Source organism: Phoenix dactylifera, chromosome 1 (genome assembly GCF_051530095.1).
Source record: "Phoenix dactylifera cultivar Ajwa chromosome 1, Ajwa_hap1_PhDact_Kaust_v1.1, whole genome shotgun sequence".
NCBI lineage: Eukaryota > Viridiplantae > Streptophyta > Magnoliopsida > Arecales > Arecaceae > Phoenix > Phoenix dactylifera.
In genome coordinates this window covers 58,654,839-58,674,641 of record NC_143190.1, presented here as the reverse complement: position 1 = coordinate 58,674,641, position 19,803 = coordinate 58,654,839, and the positions used below count along the sequence as shown (strand labels likewise).

At 37.5% G+C, this 19,803-nt stretch overlaps 1 protein-coding gene across 3 annotated transcripts; it reads left to right on the top strand.

The window, feature by feature from the left end:
- Positions 1–156: 156 nt before the first annotated feature.
- Positions 157–15,967, top strand: LOC103717204 (serine/threonine-protein kinase 12-like). 3 transcript variants are annotated; one of them, XM_008805500.6, is made up of 12 exons: positions 157–857; positions 1,489–1,563; positions 1,685–1,780; positions 6,499–6,584; positions 6,715–6,835; positions 9,316–9,395; positions 9,597–9,659; positions 9,800–9,918; positions 10,758–10,843; positions 13,502–13,623; positions 14,169–14,280; positions 15,532–15,967. In XM_008805500.6, exons 1-12 carry the CDS (start codon positions 162–164, stop codon positions 15,634–15,636), a joined length of 1,761 nt encoding a protein of 586 aa, XP_008803722.4. In that variant the 5' UTR covers positions 157–161; the 3' UTR covers positions 15,637–15,967. The 3 variants fall into 3 exon arrangements, with proteins under 3 accessions (XP_008803722.4, XP_088564068.2, XP_088564073.2); XM_088707942.2 differs by lacking the exon at positions 15,532–15,967 and adding an exon at positions 14,742–14,918 and having other exon boundaries at positions 222–857; XM_088707947.2 differs by lacking the exon at positions 15,532–15,967 and adding an exon at positions 14,688–14,800 and having other exon boundaries at positions 222–857.
- Positions 15,968–19,803: the final 3,836 nt, after the last annotated feature.

Genomic DNA, 19,803 nt, shown 5'->3' with positions numbered 1-19,803 from the left:
GAGGCATGAGGCTAGCATCCACTACTTTGGAATATTTAGGCCATGATGGATAGAGACATTGCCTTGTAGGCTAAGTATATTTATAGGGATGGTAAATCACTTTAGATTTTTTTTTTGAATTGGTGAGAGCAAGTTGCGTAGGACTGTACGAGTCAACCGTCATGGTGAAAAAGAAAAAGATAAAGATTAAAAAAAAAAAAAAAAGAAAAGAACTTCATAGTCGTAGTCTTCCTTCCGCGTTCCATCTCTTCAGCGATAGAATTCTTATGATCTTATCCCAATCCAGCTGTGTCTCGAGCGACGGACGTTTTTTTTGTCCTTTTTTTCATATTACTTGTCTATTCACGCCGAAAATTTCAACTCCGCCCACCGTTTTACTCTCTTTATCCATTGGGATCCGTCTCCGAAAAACTAGGGCGTGGAAGAAAAGAACCCTAATTAACCCTCTACCCCTTCTAGGTTTTAAGGCTCAAATTCCTAGCTCTTGGATTCGAAACCCTCGAAAGGCTGAAGCCTCGGGCATGGAGTCCAAGTCCGCGGGGCGCTTCACCTTGGGAAAGCTGTCCTCCCTAGCGCCGGAGCGCGAGGGGGAGCCGCAGGCCGGCCGGCCGGAGGACTGTGACAGGCTGGATGTATCGGAGGAGATCGAATCGGACATTCGCCTCATGTACCTCGCCAACGAGGGCGACGTGGCGGGAATCCGGGAGCTTCTGGCGTCTGGGGTCGACGTGAACTATAGGGATATCGATAGGCGGACGGCGCTCCACGTCGCTGCGTGCCAGGGTCTCCCCGATGTTGTTCAATTGCTGATCACGAACGGCGCTGAGGTGGACGCGGAAGATCAGTGGGGAAGTACGGTACGTGTGCCCCACTTCAGTTTTTTTTCATAGCGGTTTCTTTGGTTATGGAAAATATGAATTTCTAGGGTAAAATTTCAATCTTTCCCCTAGTTCTTGATAAGGGGCGGATGCGCTCGTTTTCTTTATAGCCTTTAAACTGAAAAGGGCATTTAAAAAAGAGTGAAATTGATGATTTTGAACTTTGTTTTTGGGTAGTCTTGATTTGCCATTAGAAAAAGCTGGTTTGTTGGGAGTGGGGAAAAAAGACTTGCCAGTAGTCTTCGAAGCGGTCAAAAGCATGGAATAGAGATTCGTCTGAAACAAAAAACGTATGATGATAACGTTGTTGGAGCTTCTTATCGATCTAAACGGGGATGTGGAATGGGTGTGTAGAATTTGTGATTTGCTTTATTTGTCTTGGATGAAATCGTGATCGGTTCTTTTGGTTTCTGTAACGAAGAGATATTTCCGTTATGGAAGAGTTCCTGGGGTACATTTCCCTCCCCACTATTATATAAATTATTTGTTGAGTTCTGAGAGCACCGGGTTGTAGGGTCTTATCCTTACCTTTCCCTTTTCCTTGTGGTACGTAAACTGACATAAACTGTTTTATTCTGATAAGTTTTTTTAACTATTGCTTCATCAATAGCCACTTGCAGATGCAATACACTACAAAAATCATGAAGTGATCAAGCTATTGGAGAAGCATGGTGCTAGGCTTCGGGTGTGTAATTCAAGCTTTGTTATTTTGTTTGATTTGGATGAGATGGCTGCTCAATTGGATGTTGTTCTTTTTTCACGATGAACTATTATATTAATAATTTTCTTGTTTTAAACTTATATAGATTGCTCCAATGCATGTTAAGAATTCCCGTGAAGTTCCAGAATATGAGATAGACCCCAGGGAACTTGATTTCACAAACAGTGTCTGGATAACTAAGGTACTTTTCCTTGCTTTTTCCATGACTATCTTTTGTACTGATCTTGTTTTATTTTAACCATTTTTTCTTTGCTTTTCTGGTAATATTTATATCTCTCAATGTTTGAACTAGTTTAGCGGTAAACATTTTTTTCCTTTTTTAGGTGGACTAAAGTAGACATCATTATTGTGCTGTTTTTTGACTTCTAGCTTGTGTTCTTTCTCGTGACTTTTTATTTGAGTTGATTTTTTCCTCTAGTATATCCTTTCTCATTGCACCGTCACTCGTGTGTATACATTTTTATATTGATCACGTATCTTCCCAGGTATTTGAAGTGACTAATTTCAAGTTTTCCACATTGGTTTAAGATCCTAGAATAGACAACTAAGATGGAAATATAGATGATGGAAATATAGATGCATTATCAATAATTATTCTTTTACATGAGAAAAATAAATAATAAACAGATAATAAGTGGGGCAAAATCTACTTTTTGTCGAAAAGTTAAGGAAAAATCAATGGTTCCATTTTGGTTGAGATCTCAGTTTATGTTGGTATCAGGTACCCCTTGATATCATATATAGTAAAACACAACTTCCATTATCTTGGCAGACTGATAAGTGCTAAGATATCAACTGAAGTAGCATCGATACATCGGCTGTTATTTTCCAGTCATCTTTTACTTCCTTAAATAGATATTTTAATTAATAAACGCCAAACCAATTCTTTGAAATAATTGCTATGTTAGATTTATCACATTGGCCAAGATTTCTGTATCCCAATCAATATTGGTGGAGACCTTGGAAAAAATCTTGGGTCTTTCCAAATTCCCCCACTTCCCATCTTGGCCATGGTAAACCAAGATCTCGGCTTTAGAAGTTCACTAAAAACTTGATTGTTGGCAGGTTTCGTTGTATGCATTGTCTTAGTCTTGGTCAGAGACTTAGATAAAGTATTTATGAAAATTAAGGCAATGGTGGAAAGTAGTATTTTTTCCCAATTGTTTCAGGTAGCATCATTAAAGTTTAGAGGACATTGGAGCTGAATATTATAGAAAATATATAAGCTTGAATATTAAAGTGTGTTTTAACTTTTAGTTTGGAGTTTAACCGTAAAACAATGTTTTGATGCTCGGATCGAACCAGCTGGCTCGATCGAGGATGGGATAGGTCTTCAGTCCGAGTTGTTTAAAAATTTGATAGTGGACAAACATCAGCAAAAATTGGTAGAATCGGACGGATTGGTTGAATTGGCCGATTCGGGCTGAGTTGCCCATATTTTTAGTGTTGGGTTTAGACTTTAGTGGAGGGCTTACCACTTATAGCGAACATGGTTTAGCTGAGTTGCCCATATTTTTAGTCTTACCTCTTATTGGGGGGTTGAAACTTGAAACCCTAGTTCCTTTCGCAAAGCAACACGACGCGGTGGGAAGGAGGGTGGAGGCATTGAGCTCTTGCCTCTTGGAGCGTGGGAAGGTTGACGAGGGACCAAGGGAGCTTATGGAGGTGGAGGGAGGGTCGTCCAAAATCCTAACGACTGGCTATGGAACTTGCAGTCCGACCACTGGACGACAAGCAGTGCCACATCGATGCCACTGAGGTCCTCGCCGACAACAATGTCGCGGTTGTAGCCTCCAATTATAGGTCTCTCCCTCTCCTCTTCTCTCCTTCCAGTTCTTGAAGTTTGGGGGTTTGTGGGTGTTCTTTTTCTCTTGGATTTCATAATTTGTTGCTTTGGAGTAGTTTATGATGCTGAGTCTTTGGAATGTCGAAACACTTCAAATTCCTTTGATTACATCAATAAGATAGTCGATTACATTTAGATTTTATATTTCTAGTAGTTGGTCAGAGTGTATGGTTGACGGCTATGGTAGGAAAAGAAAAAAATCCTTTAGAAAACTACAAGAAAATCACCATTGGGGAATTTTTTGGCTAGTTTTTTTCTCAATTTTCTGGAATTTTTCGTATTTTTCTGTTTTTTTCCATATTTTATCATAGTTTTTGAAAATAAAAATATATTTATGATGTCAACATGTTGTCATGCTGACCCGGTCGGACTGGCTGATTGAACTTGTGCGGCCGATGAACCGGCTAGGGCACCAAGTTGCCTTTTGGTCCAGTTTTCAATACATTGCTGTAAAACAACTTTCTCTTAATTGTTCGTAATCAAATAAACTATTTTATTTTTTGACGTAAGCAGGTATCCACACGGAGCACATCGCACTATTATTTCTACTATTTGGCTCTAGTCACTAGTAATCTTCAATTGTTGAAACCAAAAACCAAAATTATCATCAAATCTTGTTTTTGCTTGTAGTAGCTTTCTTTCAATTGAAACTTCTAATGTTGTAGTTCAGGTATCTTAGCTGTTGATATTGTTCCTAGCTTCCTTTGATGTTTGTTGCCACGGTAACATCTAATATCTTCCGGGGCCTCTACATAACAGTTGCCTAAAGCGAGAGAGACTATTTCACAAATTTGGGTTAGGGGGCAGGAAAGTTGTCTGAAGAAGATGGAAAACAGAGGTGGAAGCATCTGTATAAGTTAATATTTAACATTAAAATAATCATTGTAGCCTAGTGATTAATTACTTTATAAATATGTCATATATGATTAGAATATTTTAAAAAGTAGATATTAATCAATAAAAATAATGGACAATCTGGATATAGTTAGAAAATGCGTCAACATATTAGAAGCGTGATCGAACATACTTCACTTTGTTGAATGTGCCAAAAAATATCTACATTAATACATTGAGACATGAAGTAGCCTATCCATTAGGGCTATATGAAGATTTGTTATCAAAGGTCTGATTTGAATTTAAAAAATGTCCAAATGTTGTGTACCCAAGAGTGTACTAGGAAAGGGCTCAAGCCTGGTTCTTCAGTGAACTGTCAACACCAACATGCATATTTTGGCTCCAAAAAACACCCCAATCCCCATGAATTGCAGAACTAACCCGGTCTGCATCCAATCCAGGGTACGCATGGCGGTCTTTGAATTTTGTATCGTCTCATACAAAGCCAAAACAGATTGAACTGGCTCATGTTATTCAGTAGGCCAGGACAATATTTAGTTATTCAGTGCTCCCAACTCTTCCTATTTTCCAATTCAACCACCAGGTCACTCTCCTTTTGATGTTGAAATTTAGGTGTAATGGATCTGGTCGAGCCCATACTTTACATTTTCCTAGAATGAAATCAAGGTTTTAAAAAACTGAGATTTCAATTGTATCGAGTGGGTGTTCGAGATCTATATGAATCGAGATTTTGGTTTATTTGGACCGATAAGGAAACAAGGAAAATTTGGAAGGAAAAGAAGGTTTTCGGATTTGTCGGCCAATATTTTTGGATTGAAGCATTGAAATCTTGGATTATATAGCAAATGCAATATTAGCAATTATATTAAAGCATTGATTTAGAAATTAATTAGTTTAGAAAACCTTTTTTGATGAGGAAAAATGGTTTAGCTCAAGGTCTGCCGTACCGGTACCGGTCGGCGTACCGGTGGCGTCCCAGACCGGTCCCGAACCGGTGGCGTCCCGTACCGGTCCCGAACCGGTCCCGTACCGGTTCTCCAACAATAAACCACCGGTACCGGATTCCACGATGATTCGGGACCGATCCCAGGCCGGACCGGTACGGCAGACCATGGTTTAGCTATTAATTTCAAAAAAAAAAATCAATGCTTTAGCATAGTTACTGATATTGGATTGCTATATCAGCCAAGATTAAAAAATATCAGCTGATATTTTTATGTTCTATTGATTGATATATTGGAATTTATCAGTTTTATTTCAGGTGAGATGTTATGAGGTGAGATTTCCTAATACCGTATTATGGGGTTCCAGTTCTGATACAAACCACAATCTTAGCTGAGTTGAAATGCATGAATGCAACCCAAATCAGATCGTGTATAGGATTTGGCTGTATCTAAATTTTGGATCTAGGTCAGACCTTTCAAATTGTTTTATTGATTTGGGCAGGTGAAGTCTCTTATAGCTAAAACTGGTATGGTTTTATCTATACCCAATCTTGCGACAGGACATATGGATCAAAATTTTGGATCTAGGTCTGGTCTAAATTAGGTTGCTCTAGTAGGATGAATCCGACATCTTATAGCCTCTAATAACTAACAACTTTTTTCAGTGTCACCTTATTAGTTTCAAAGGTTCTGTTGTATCTGCAAAGAGAAACGCTTTAGCAGCATAATCATGTGACAGCCAAAAAAAACTAGTTAAAAAAAAAAGGTTACACAGGGGATGTTGAGATCTCCTATTGCTATTCAATCTGTCAGACTGTATTTTTTTCATTTGAAAACGGGAGAATAGTAGGGTTACACTTCAGTTATGTAACTTTTCTGTGAAATTTTTGTGTCATGCTAGCAATGGTGAAACGCAAAATTCATTTATTGAGCTCATGTTTCCTTCAATTTTAGATTGAGAATCTTGTTGTTGCATTATATGTTCTCTTTAGTTTTTGGTGGTTTAGAAAGAATGCAATATTTATAGAATTATATTTTCTGAATCCCACGCTAAGGGGTTTCTTAAATTAATATACAAGACATTTTCTTCTTTACAAAATAATGATGATGCAGCCAATATCTGAGGCCTTTTTTTGCATTTGCATTTCCTAGTTTCTGAACTGATTGCATTAACCATTGTTGAAATGCAGATGTTAGATGTTTCTTTGTTATGTGAATTTCATTGTACTTTCATTCTAAGAACTCATTTTTCAGGGAACATTTTGTATAGCAACATGGCGTGGAATTCAAGTCGCAGTTAAAAGGCTTGGTGAAGATGTAATTACTGATGAAGATAAAGTGTGGGTTGGTCCTGTACTGTCTAAATATTTTAATGCTTGCTTCTTATCAACATGTCTACTTGGTTCATCTATTTTACTTTTTCATCCTGTATCATTTTCCATCTGTCATCATAAACCTCTCTGTATGCAGAAGGGCATTTAGAGATGAGCTTGCATTGCTTCAGCAAATACGGCATCCAAATGTAGTCCAGTTTCTGGGCGCTGTCACTCAGAGCAGTCCAATGATGATAGTCACAGAATATTTGCCCAAGGTGGTTGCTAAATCTCTGAATGTCACTCTGTTGGATCATGCAAAACACTCAGCTTTGTACTTGTCAAACTCAAATAGCTTAAAATATTATTTGCTACTTTGTGAAGCTTTTTCTGTATAATTCCCAGTATCTGCTTTTTAAGCAGTCTTAACTATGGTTTTTCAAATGTTACTAGGTCTACCAACTTTAGTCTGGCTTAAGATGCTATAACTATACTGACCTTTGCTTTCAGTATGAAGAGTATAAACTATAACTTCATGCCATATCAGGCAATCAGCATCGTATCCCTTGTGTATGTTCCTAGTTGGGGTTACTTTAGGGAATATTCTTTTGTTCATACTGGAAAAACAAGTATTGAGGTTCATCAGCATTGTATCCCTTGTGTATGTTCCTAGTTGGGGTTACTTAGGGAATATTCTTTTGTTCATACTGGAAAAACAAGTATTGAGGTTCTCATCTATTTGACACCACATTGCATTCTTCATCTTAGAGATATTATCAGTATGCATATATTTATGCACATAAGTTGGGTAATATAGATTTTTTTTTGGCTAGAAGCATCATTATTATAATTATATCTATGATCTTGTTCTCATAGTGATTGATGAGTTGAGAGAGAGAGGACTGCTTTGAAGGGGTCTATAAATTATTTTAACTAAAACTAGTATATGGAATGCATTATGAAGGGGTTTCCAAATTTTACATTGTTAAAATGTATCTCAAGTGGTACATCAGATTTTACTCATGTTTTCTTGGATCTATCATTACATGGGCAGATTAAAAAAAGACAGTTCCAATTGGTGACTAGGGTGACCATGGTGGAATTATACTTCATTAGCGTTGTGCATCATTTCCATCCTGTGTAGGTTCCATTTTGCTTCTTTCAGTGCCATCTTAATTTTCTCATGGTCCTCCTTGCAACAGTTACATATATGTTGTTGCCCAACTTCTACTTGATGTGTTATTCGGCTTGTAACCCTTCCTAGTGTCTCTGTCTCCTTGAACATCCACTTGATGGAAATTGCAACTGAGCATGTATGCCGCCACTTTAACCACTTAAATTGTGGCTGCTATACGACATCCTTGACCTTCCTTTTTCCTGTCGAGAGATCTATGATGAGCTGCTTGATTGATTCATGTGGCAAACTCTAGGTGGATATCCACCTAGAATCTGCAGGGAGGTATTGAAGAATGTTCCCTTTATCCATACATGCAATGATGGATATGTTGTTGTTGTTGTTGTTATAATATAATTTCTTAAATACATGTAGTGTATACTTATCGAAGTATTCTAATCTCTTTGTGAGATGACACTTATTTGGGCATTTTCTTTAAGTGTTGTTGCAGGCACTAATGAGATGCTGCATCTACTCCAACATTTGCTCTTAGGTTTCCAGTGATGGAAACTTGTATCAGTGGTGGAAAATTTCAACCATGATTTTCTTAGCTTTCTTAGGTTTCATATTAATTATATTGTTATCTGCATATTTTATTATATACATTTATGACTTCGTAAGACTTCATCTCTATAAAGTGGGTTTCAGATTTTGATAGCTGGGTCCTTCCTATGGAATCCATTGCCGAATGCTTCGTTTCTTTTCCAACAAATTCAACTCCTGCATTCTTCTATACACCAGTTCTCCTGAAATGGTGATAGAAGTTGGATAGGAGAGTGTTTTTGTTATCTATGTTTTATTATGCATATTTACAACTTTATGATGATGTCATCTTGATAGAATGAGTAATGGTTTTAGTTATCCTTTTTCTCTCCCTTTTCATTTTCCCCCTTTTTTCCCATAGAGTTTTTTCTTTTCTTTTCTTTTTAATGTTTATTTAATTATTTATTCTGGGGGGTGTGGGGGTGGGGTGGGGTGGTTGTTGGGGGGGGGGGGGGGGGGGGGGGGGGAGTGGCGGCAATTGTCTAGCTTAGTTACTCTCCTTCATCCACGTTTTGATCCCTTTCCCATGTTTCCCATCTGATTTTTCTTCCTGGCCAGACTTTTAGCCAACTGAGAGGAACTCCTCGTGTCATGTTTCTAGTAAACAAGAACCTTGTTGTCCCAATGCTGAGTGTAGTTTTTGCTAGAGGTTCTGGTTGGACACCAAATGTGATTGAAATATAAGAGAGGTTGAATGGCATCGTAGAGGGAACAGTCATAGTGGTTTAGTCTATGTGGTTGTCACTAAGCAACATTGATAGAAAGGGCAAGGGCTGTTTTCTCAGCAGAAAAATTGTAACATGCATGCATGCAAATGGCATGTAAATGTGCGACACATTTATGGAGAAGGGTAGGTACAGCCTGCACAAGAAGGGGATGGAATTTCATCTATGCATAATTATCTGTATGCTTAAAATTACTAATGTTTGTGCATAACTGTTACTTTGATATCATATTCAATTAGTGTGCACAACTGTAACTCTGATATCATATCCATTTATTAGTTTGATATTTGTTTATTTAGTCCTTTCTGGGATGCAGGGTGATCTTCGTGACTTTTTGAAACAAAAGAGAGCTTTAAAGCCAGCACTGGCAGTTCGATTTGCACTTGATATTGCAAGGTTTGTTGATTTTTTCATGTCCTTTGTGGTCGTGTTCTGTGCTTCTCAATTAGATAAGTGGAGACATATGTTATAGTGGTTACTCTTTTACTCCATACCTCATATTTTTTTTTTGTAAACTTCTGTTTAAATTTTGAACATCTGTCCTTTTACTCTTTAGTATTTCAAACTTGTTCTAATTTGTGCTTAAAAATATGCTAGAGGAATGAATTACCTGCACGAGCATAAACCAGATGCCATTATTCATCGTGATCTTGAGCCTTCGTAAGTGATTACATGTATCATGTTTTTCTTTGTACCTCTGTTCCTCCTCTAAGAGTTGAATTTTGCTTTATATGCTTATTTTATGATCTATCTGAATAGGCTGACTGTTTGAATATGATTTGTTGGTTGTAAGATAACAGAAATATCTTGCGGGATGATTCTGGGTGTTTAAAAGTAGCGGATTTTGATGTCAGCAAGTTGATAAAGGTGGCGAAGACTGTTAGAGAGGATAGACCATTGACATGTCAAGACACTGCTTGTAAGTGTAGATGATACTCATTTTAACTTTTATTTTTAAATTTTCAACTTCAAACTTGCTTGTTCTTGCATTGTTATTAGTTTGCAATATTTATGTTTGGTGCTTACAGAATGCATGGACAGAATTTTGCATCTTACTAATCGTTGTTCTCTAACTTCAGGGATAAGCCTGGAAATATTTTTCAACACTCATAGATTAATCAGCCTTATCAGGTTCTGTTTGTTCATCCTATGAAGTATTGTATAAAATGAAACAGAAGTGTGGAAAAGAAAAAAATCTGCCCGTTAAACCTATAAATTGAAGGAGGAATTGTTTGTACAAGAACCTAGAAGACATTAGTGCTACTGGTAGAATAATGTACATAATCCATGAGTACATGCCACCATATATGTTTATTTCATGAGGCAGAACTGTGTATGAAAAAGAAGACGAGCATAAAAGATAAATGAATCTAGGAGTTAAAGTCTCTTGGATGAAATTTTCTCGGGCACAGCATATTTTGGATCTTAATTTGAGCTAGGTTTGCTTAATCTGGTAGTTGAGCTGGCTAACTTAACTTGCTCTGTGGTGTGCCCTCCAGTTTATTTTGGCAGAAGGCTTAGCTTTATGTTGATGGTGATATTAGAGAGGAATGTTGTTGAAGAATACCTACAGAAATCTTTGGAGCAAGAATATGATTTGTTTCACTAAATTATCTACTAGATAATTAATTGCATGAAGTATTTGTCATACTTCTGCATAAGTAGGTTCACCAGATAAACGCTGTTTGGTCGTACCCTTTATAAGATTCTTCTTTGTCTGTAGGATTTTATTAAACGTTGCTCTTTTTTAACGAACAGGCAGGTATATGGCTCCGGAGATCTTTCGGAATGAAGAATATGATATGAAAGTGGATGTCTTTTCATTTTCTTTGATTCTACAAGAGGTAAAATCTTTCAAGAATCTACATGTCTAAATACATATTAAGAATGATATACTTGAATACAGTTTAGCAGATCAACCATGTCATGAATTTCGCGGACTATCTTCTCTATGAACTATTCCTTCTCTTATGCTTGAGCAGTATATGTTGTCGTTTGCCTGGTTGGTTGGCGGGATGTGTGGGGGTTAAAATTTGTATTAATGAAGGTCGATCTTTAAAGTATCATGTTATGAGGGTGGGTCACGTACTGGCATAGAAGTATGTACTGTGGTCCACCCTGTACTTGCTCATGATATGCTGTACAGCATTGGTGCGGCATGTGGTATGTATTGGTACACCCCTCGCCATGGGGTGGCATGTAATGCAGTATGTTCAGATTTCCAAACCTTGTTCGAGATTACTCTTGGTAATCTAATTCCAATTTACTATGTTGCTTGTTAAAACAATGTCAGTTTTTCTCACATGGCAAGCCGCTTCACCATCTTTTCCCTTGTTAATGATATCGTATGGGTTTTGTATGTGTTGTACTTCCTAAATTTTCATATTAGTCTGTCATTGGTTTACTTGAGACTTTTATATAATCTAATATGTAATCATCATCAATTTGAAGCGCTTGTGAACCATGAAATGAATATCGAGAAATCTGTTGGCCAATTGGAGTAGGTATTGTCCCTTTTTTTTTTACTTTTTGTGCTGACAATTGTAAATTTGTAATGCTCTAGATGTTATGAAGGAGAGCGATGTTATTATTATCATGCAGAACAAAGTAGTTTTTTTAATGTTTTTGTGGAAGAAGGACTAAAATTGGGTCTGGTCTAATTTGTACTGATCGTTCACTGTTTGCTGCGATAAGCAGGTTGCTGGGCTTGTGTTCAAGTTTGAAATATTGTGGCCAAACAATTTTGAATTTCTCTGTTTCTTTGTTTTTTTGGTTTTGTACACATGAGCATACAGGTTAGGTCAACCCCATATGCTAATAGATCCCAATCCGAACCAGGAACATGAAGATGCTGGGCCAAGTGTCTCCCTATCCAGACCCACTTAATTTTGTGGTCCATTCTGGATCATGTAGAACTTATCTGTGCAGGAATGGGCCTGACTTGATGTGAAATGTGATTTAACTAGCCTCTCTGATTTTAATTCAACCTGAGCTGGAAACTGAATTTAGAACTGACTAGCCGTATATGATGCTTCTAACAATAATCCTAGGGTGCACCATACATGCCATGCAGTGGGAATCACTTCATGGTCATGCCAAAACATCTATCTGTTTATTGAAGTCCTTGCCTAATTTCCTATGCTGGTATTAGCCATCCTTTGCAGGATCCTCTATTTTATCATCTTCTGTTGGCAGATCGAAATTGGAAAAAGTGGGAATTGAAACTTAGGCTAGATGTCAAAGTAAATTCCATCAAACCCAGCGGGATTATAATCACAGTATCCATTAAACTTCATTGCAGAGAATGTCTGATCTTGTTAGGTGCATCCTGGTTCAATCTTGGACTTGAAGATAAATCAATATTCTTGTAATCCTATACAGCCATTCCAGTACTGTTATTTATCATGAATTCATAGATTATCACCAACCTGTAAACCTGTTCCAACTTCCCCTTGTTATAGTCCATTTTTTCTTGTCTATTTTACAGAATCATCTTCAATACTGGAGATACTTTGTTGATTTTGACGGATTTTGCTATTTTTGAACAGATTAATTTTAGATATGAGTACTTGATAAGGTCAAGTTATTATGAACCAGACTTGACCAATTTGTATCTATGAGTGATTATATAATTCAGCATGTTAGATTGCAGATTCATACAAGTTTCTCCACGGAGTTTGCTCACCATATTGCACAGAATTTACTTAGCATAGCTTGAGTAATGTCACTTTTCTAGTTAAGTTAATGGCTGATGTATATGAATATAGTTGGAATATAATGTTTAATTTGAACAAACTTGTTGGCCTGAATTGGTCTACATGATTGATCAATGATAAATTATAAATAATTTTGTGTTCCATTTAAGGGGGCTTAAAGCAGGCTGGTTCTAGGAAGACAACTTGCCTTGGTACTGGCCAACATGTTCAGGGCATGCCAGAATTGGCTCCACATTGGGATAATTTGGGCCTAACACTGTTAAAAGGATGGGAATTTTGGGCTCTGCCTGAGGTTCAGCTTGGTGACTCCAGACTACTGCAAGGCAGTGGTGGAGTTCGGCAGAGAGTAGAGCAAGAGGAGAGAATTCGAGAAGAGGAGAGTATGGGAGAGGGGCAGGAAAGGAATGGGAAGGGGGAATTCTTACTGGGTCAGGGTTTATTTTATGATTGTATATAAAAATATATTTCATTGCTATTTATAATAGAGATTTGGATCTCTATTCATCAAGCCAAGGGCAGCCTAACCCAATTCCGAAACTGTCTTGGTCCAACAGTTCTGAGCCTGTTCCATTGTATGCATTGAAATTCTCTGTATCATAGTTGCTCATAAAATAGGTTTACAATCAGATGCTTGAAATATCATATTCTCCTTCATATAGTTAATTGCTCGTGGCACGTGCAGCTTGATCTGTTGTCAATAAATTTTTGTTCATACTTGCATGCTCCAGAAGACTGTCATATTAGTTTTACTTAACATTTCAAACACTTTTTATTGATATTATCCAGATGATTGAAGGGTGCCCTCCTTTTTCACATAGACAAGAAAATGAAGTTCCAAAAGCATATGCCTCTAAAGAAAGGCCACCTTGTAGAGCTCCACTGAAATTATATGCGCATGGACTAAAAGAGTAAGTCTTTCACTGGTGCTAATGTCCTCTCCTTCAAGCAGATCTAGTACATTCTGTCATCTGACTCATCTCTCTTTGACTTGTTGGGTATTAAATCATTCAACATGCTCTAATTTATGCATCTTTCTTAAAAATCTGAACATCCTTCCCATTTTATGAAGAATATGGGGAAGGTCATTTCTATAGTTGGAGTTTGAAAGAGATGTATCTTATGTACTTTTATGACATTTTTTAAAAAAAAGTTATACTGCTGTATTTTTGGAGTAGAATTAATAGAGGTGTCTCATGTGGTTGTAAACCTGCAAGACAATCTTTTTGTGGTTTATTCTTTATACTCAGATATCTCCTATTCCTTCTCCTGCATGCATTCCTTAAAATAGATTGCCCACCATAAAGTTCTTGAGGCATATTTTTTTGAGTTCTTGACATAGGTTAAAAGAAAAGACAACTGAATTTTTTTTAAAAATAATTATTTCAACTTTCGCTACTTTTATTTCTTGTTAGAAACTCTGCAATAATTATACCAAACTCTGAATGCTGTGTAGGTTAATTGAGCAATCTTGGAGTGAGAACCCTGTTGACAGACCCACATTCAGAGAGATAATTGATCGGTTAAGCATTATTCAGAACCAAATCACTCATAAGAAGCATTGGAAGGTATGTTTCTTAAATTCGTACTCTTCCTGACACTTAATTTAGAACAAAGTTTCCACCTTATCTCCAAGTGGTTTTTCATTGTATATATTTTCCAATCTAGTTGTTGCATAAGTATTGTAGAAAAGGCCTATTTTTCTTTTCAATCTTTAAGCAAAATATTATCAGCTAGGTTGCATTGCAGCAAGCCATCTAATAAATAACATATTAACTGGAAAGAATTGTAATACGAAAGGCACTAAAATTTGGTCTCTCTTTAAAATGCCAAATCAACAAACAAATTGTTTCGAACATTTAATCCTTCTCTTGTCTGGATGTTTACTTAATTAGTAAAGGTGTGATATTTTTTTTCTTTTTTACATCCACCCATCAATCCTATCGAAGTGCTGTTGCCTGTGTGCTTTTTTCAGCTGAGTTTCAATACTTCCAGGCCTTAAAGTAATGAAGTTATGCCCAACACACAGGACCAAGTGTCATTATCTTTACTAAATGCTAAATAAACCATGATTGGAACTAGAAAACTTGCATGCAGCAGAAAAGCATCCCTTTTTGGAACACATTGTGAATAGGTAATGCTCATCAGTAAGCATGTTATTTCAGTTTATTTAAGTGTTTTAGATTGTGTGGATGATTGTAAATAATGTGGATTGTAATTTGAAACATTGCCTAAGTTATGATACCAAAGTTTGTTATTTGATGTTCTGTAAATATTGTGGCCAATTATTTGATGGTCTGTAAATATTTGTAGCCAAAGAGACATGGGAATATGATTATTAATGAAGTCACTCCTATTTTACTATTAAACTAATAAAAGAACTGACATATCCTGTTTATAAAATTTAATCCTGACTCCAATAAGATACACTGATACCATGTCCAGTATAGACATACTGAATTGGTTAATGATAGAACAAACTTAAAAACGATATCATACTTTGATACCTTTGTCAAGTACCATAGTCATTGTTTTCGAGTACTAATTGGTAGTCAGACTTTGTATATCCTTTCTGAAGGATATACCAACATTTTCTGATTTTGACGGCGGAACAGTTTTAGCAGAGCATTGAATTAGTATATCTTCTTATGGGTACTTATCAGCCATTTTTGTTAGCCTTCCAGTGAGAGCCCCTAATTAGAGCCTATATGTTTCTGATACATTTGTTGAACTGAAGCCGTGGCACAGCATACTTAATCACAGTATATTTTAACATAAAACTCTGATGCTTTGTTTTTCCATATATTTCTGTTTTCCAGGTGAGACTCTTGAAATGTTTCCAGCACCTAGAGATGTTTAAAAAAGACCATTCTGACCCAAGCAGCCGTTCCTCTCGCTCATCTCGTTCTTCTGATTTCTTCTAGCGGGAATTTTAATGGTCACGGTAGAAGTTGATTGTCTGTATGCTTGCCTGATCCGAGGTAAGTTGTCAATATAGGACAGAGAGACAGTCTTTTTCTTTTTTCTTTTTTTAATTAGCCAATAATGTGGTGGTATCTCTTGCTCAAGGTTTGAGTGTAGGTTGTGAGTGGGTCTTATATTTGATTACAGGGATTCATCTCTTCATGTAAGATGATTCCCTTTGTTACAAAATGAATAATGAACAGCACGTAGCCAATGAATTTATGTACAAGAACCTTGTGATGTTTTCTGGTTCTGAAATGTCAAAATAGTCATGGTAGTGTCAACACAAAATGTTTCCATGGCTGGTTGTTTTTTGTGGATTTCTAAGTGGTTGGTTTAATCAAATTTGACTGTATCCATCTTTAGCAAACTAAACTTTGATATCATAGCTATGTTCTTGCTTCATGGGAGCATCGACGAGTGCTATATTGTTGCACTTGCATCGAATTGGTAATTGGGGTGTTGTATAACGGCGATCCTTGTGAATTTGCAGCAGTGGTGGGGCCATTATGACGTGGATCTATTTTGAATTTATGTGGGGAACTAAATCCAGATTTAATAAGCTAATATGATATGGGCTGATGCTGGGATCCTAGGTCTGTTAATGACTGAGTTGAGACCCTCTTATTGGTATCACGGTTCGGTTTTTGACTTACTACTGGGTCTCAGAAATAATTCTCAGAAATAATTACTGCGACATTTTTGTCTTTCAATATGTAAATTGCAAACAATGCACTTCTGGGTTGGTGTTTTTTTTTTTTTTTCTCTTTCAGTACGATGGTTGTTCATGCTATTCTGGCGAGTACGCAACCGGCAAAATTAAAAGAAAGAAAATAACAAAACAATGGAGGGGCGACTTCTGGTGTGGCCAGAGAATCTCTCCGACGTACTGAGCAGCATAGGTAGCAAGCCAATCGGCGGCCATATTCGACTTCCGGTACACATACATAGTCCGAAAAGCGCTATAGTCCTCTACCATTCATCCAATATCATAGAGCAGAGGGTCTCCATCCCTCCTCTGCCTCTTCACCCATATCCAGTTGATCACCGTCACTGAATCCCCCTCCAGGATGGTATGCTCAACTTTCAGCACCCGTCTTGGATAGGTGATCTCCTTTCATGCTGCTTTGAGCTTCGCTTCTACGGCTGTCAATCCGACGGTGCTTCGCCCGCCAACAGCAATCAACCTAGAATCATGACTCCGGATCACAAAATTTATATTTGCTTTGCTTCCATCACCGGCAGCGCTGCTATCGAAATTCACTTTGAGATGGCCGAAAGGTGGAGGCTCTCAAGAGGCTCAGATGTTTCTGGCCATCCCAGATGAAGTCGTCATGGTAGTCCTTTTGATCTTTGCTGCCTAAAGGAGATCACGATCCACTACACACTTCAGTGGCGCTCACTTATTTTCAAAGATTCGGACATTCCTGTCCAGCCATATGTGATATGCCATATAAGCACAAGTGACGTCCCACTCAATCGTTCTCGGACTATGCGTATCCTTTCTTATCTGTCATATAAGATCGTCAGCAGATCGGATAGCCTAGGACAGTGGTAATGAGGCCCTTCTCCAAATCTGTGCTGCGCTTGTTCTTTTGAAACAAGCAATTTATAGAGCAGCCTAACGCATGATAAAGAGATGTCAGATCTAATTCAAGTCACTTTTATATTTATACAATAATTTTTTATCCATTAAAAGCTATTATTTTTTCTGTAAGCAAAAAAAAAAAAACTAAAATATACCTTGGCTTGATATTACCAGTGTGCATCAATATTAGCATATTCCATCAGGAATTTATGGCACTCTAAAATCTCAAGCGTAAGGCCTTTCTTTTATTTCTTATTGCAAGAGGGATCAGGACATTCGACCTCATGGTAAAAAGGTGCATACGCCACCTCTCCATGAGCTAGGCGGACGCCTTCCATGGACTACCTTGCACGTATTAAGATGTGTCATGTGATGGTGGTTGAGGAGATGACGACCTTTTTCACAAGCGATTAGAAGACATCACAGAAGTTAATAATGAGTTGAAAAGTTGGGGTGGACTGAGCTGATAATAGTCTGCACCTTGGAGTAATTAGTTGGGAGCGTCAGCTACTAATGGCATGCAAGTCACCCACTTACCATGCCACTGTTTTAGCTGTCAGTGAAACTACTTCAGTTAACAGAAGCTTATCAGTGAACTTTATCTAATGAGAATAGATAGAAACAAAAGTGATACTACGGTAGAGAAGATTATATGACACGCCCCTCAAGATGGGATTGCCATCAGCAACACCAATCTTGAAACGCAATAGTTGGAACCGCCGGCGAGCCAAGCTTTCTTTAATATTACCAAAAGGTATACATCACCTGGCATTAAACAGTTCTCTGATCTCGGTATGCACCTCCCATGGCGCTTTCTGTATCATGAAGCTGCTGCTTCTGATGCGAGATAAACCTAATGAATTCATCAACGAACTTGTTCCCTATCGAATTCATCAACCATCATAATTGTTTTGTCACCTCTTAGACAGTATTTGTTATGGAAATAAAACAAACATTATACCTAGCAAATAGCTTTTAAAATTTTTGATATAGCCAAAGAAAACTTATTCAGGTCAAGAAATGTCAAATTTGCTTGTATCAAACATAACAATTCCAACAAAAAAGTAAGCGAACCAACGGCAGCCTTTGAAATACTGTTTGGTTGGAATGTGTTGCAGGATTCAAGGGTGGACAGGTAGCCTTCCAGTATAAACTAAATTAATTCGCCAAATTGGATATAATTAAAGCTGGCATTCGTTGGTTCCTTTTCATTGAATGCACCAAGTTTATTTGTACGAGAGTGAGAAAAACATCGGCATTTGGTATGCTGCGCTGCTGCTGCTGCTGCTGCTGCTTCTTCTTCTTCTTCTTTCTTTCTTTCTTTTTTTTCTTTTTTTTTTTTTTTACGCTTAGACGATTTTACATATCATATGTGTACGAATACATTCTATAAAATCAAAATATATTAGCTCATGGAGTGCCAGCAGCATTTTTTTTTCTGACCAAAAGATGTACCTCAAATAGTGAGCTATATAGGTAATCATTCAGATGGCTATTTTATTTATTTTTTAAAATATATGCTTAGTGTGAAAGGCCTTCATCTCTCAAATTGTCTTATTGGCGTTTCTGCCGCTCGTTTAGAAAAATAAAGGAGAGGTATTATATCTGTTCGTATTTAAAGGCAGACAAATGGACACAGTCTACTCCCTGGATCCATTTCGCTGATTAATCCGTTTGCCATCCGTGGCAAAGCAGGGAATAGGCCGTACTTTGCCGCATCCATCCCGTCCCAGGTCATCCAACGGATTCCGAGGCATGAAAAGAAAGGCTAAAGGACCCTCGGGTCACAACCCAAGCCACTAATAGTAACGGGTCGAAAACCCACGCCCTCGATTCTCGAACTCAACCGGGAGATCTCCGACAAGACAATATCTAAAGCCCCTCCGACTTCTCGACCAATTTGGCATGTAGCTTTCGTCCCAACGCCCCCAGTGTGGACTTTTTTTTTTTTAATACCTTACTTCGTTTATTATCGGTAAACCGTAAAAGAGAGAAAAAAAAACATTTGCCTAACCCGGCCAAAATGGATGCTTTCTGATCTCCAGAAACCTTTGGCTTTTTTTTTTTTTTTAATCCTCCTCACGTTTTCTAGAGGGGGCCAGGCCTCAAATCTATTTAAAATTAATATTTTTGTGCTCAAATTTGTTCCACGACGAGTTCTACTTCACCACCACTATTTAATAAAATATCCGATGCAACAGTTAGTATTCATATAATTAATCACTTAATTAATCATCCAACCAGCCGCATAGTTTACTTTTCTATAAATATGGATCATCTTTTAAAAAAAATATTTAATAATTTTGAAGCAAAAGATGAGAATGGATTTGATAACCACCCTATCACAGCCAACTGAGTCTCCTTCAAAAATAATATCCCGTCTTATCTGTCATCTAATTAAATTAATCAGTCAAAAACGAAGGCTAATGCGCACTTAACTTGAAAGCCTACAGAGCCAATCCGGTTATGGTACGAGATCTGACTCGCAATCACGTGCCGAGGCGCAGAGAAGGGGCCCATGGCGGGAAAACTATTTACC

Excerpts from the sequence above, each read along its gene's own strand:
- LOC103717204 (XM_008805500.6), top strand. The coding sequence starts at position 162 with ATGGTGAAAAAGAAAAAGATAAAGATTAAAAAAAAAAAAAAAAGAAAA. Across the intron at positions 6,836-9,315 it reads TCACAGAATATTTGCCCAAG|GGTGATCTTCGTGACTTTTT; the intron begins GTGGTTGCTAAA and ends TCTGGGATGCAG. Across the intron at positions 9,660-9,799 it reads CATCGTGATCTTGAGCCTTC|AAATATCTTGCGGGATGATT; the intron begins GTAAGTGATTAC and ends GTAAGATAACAG.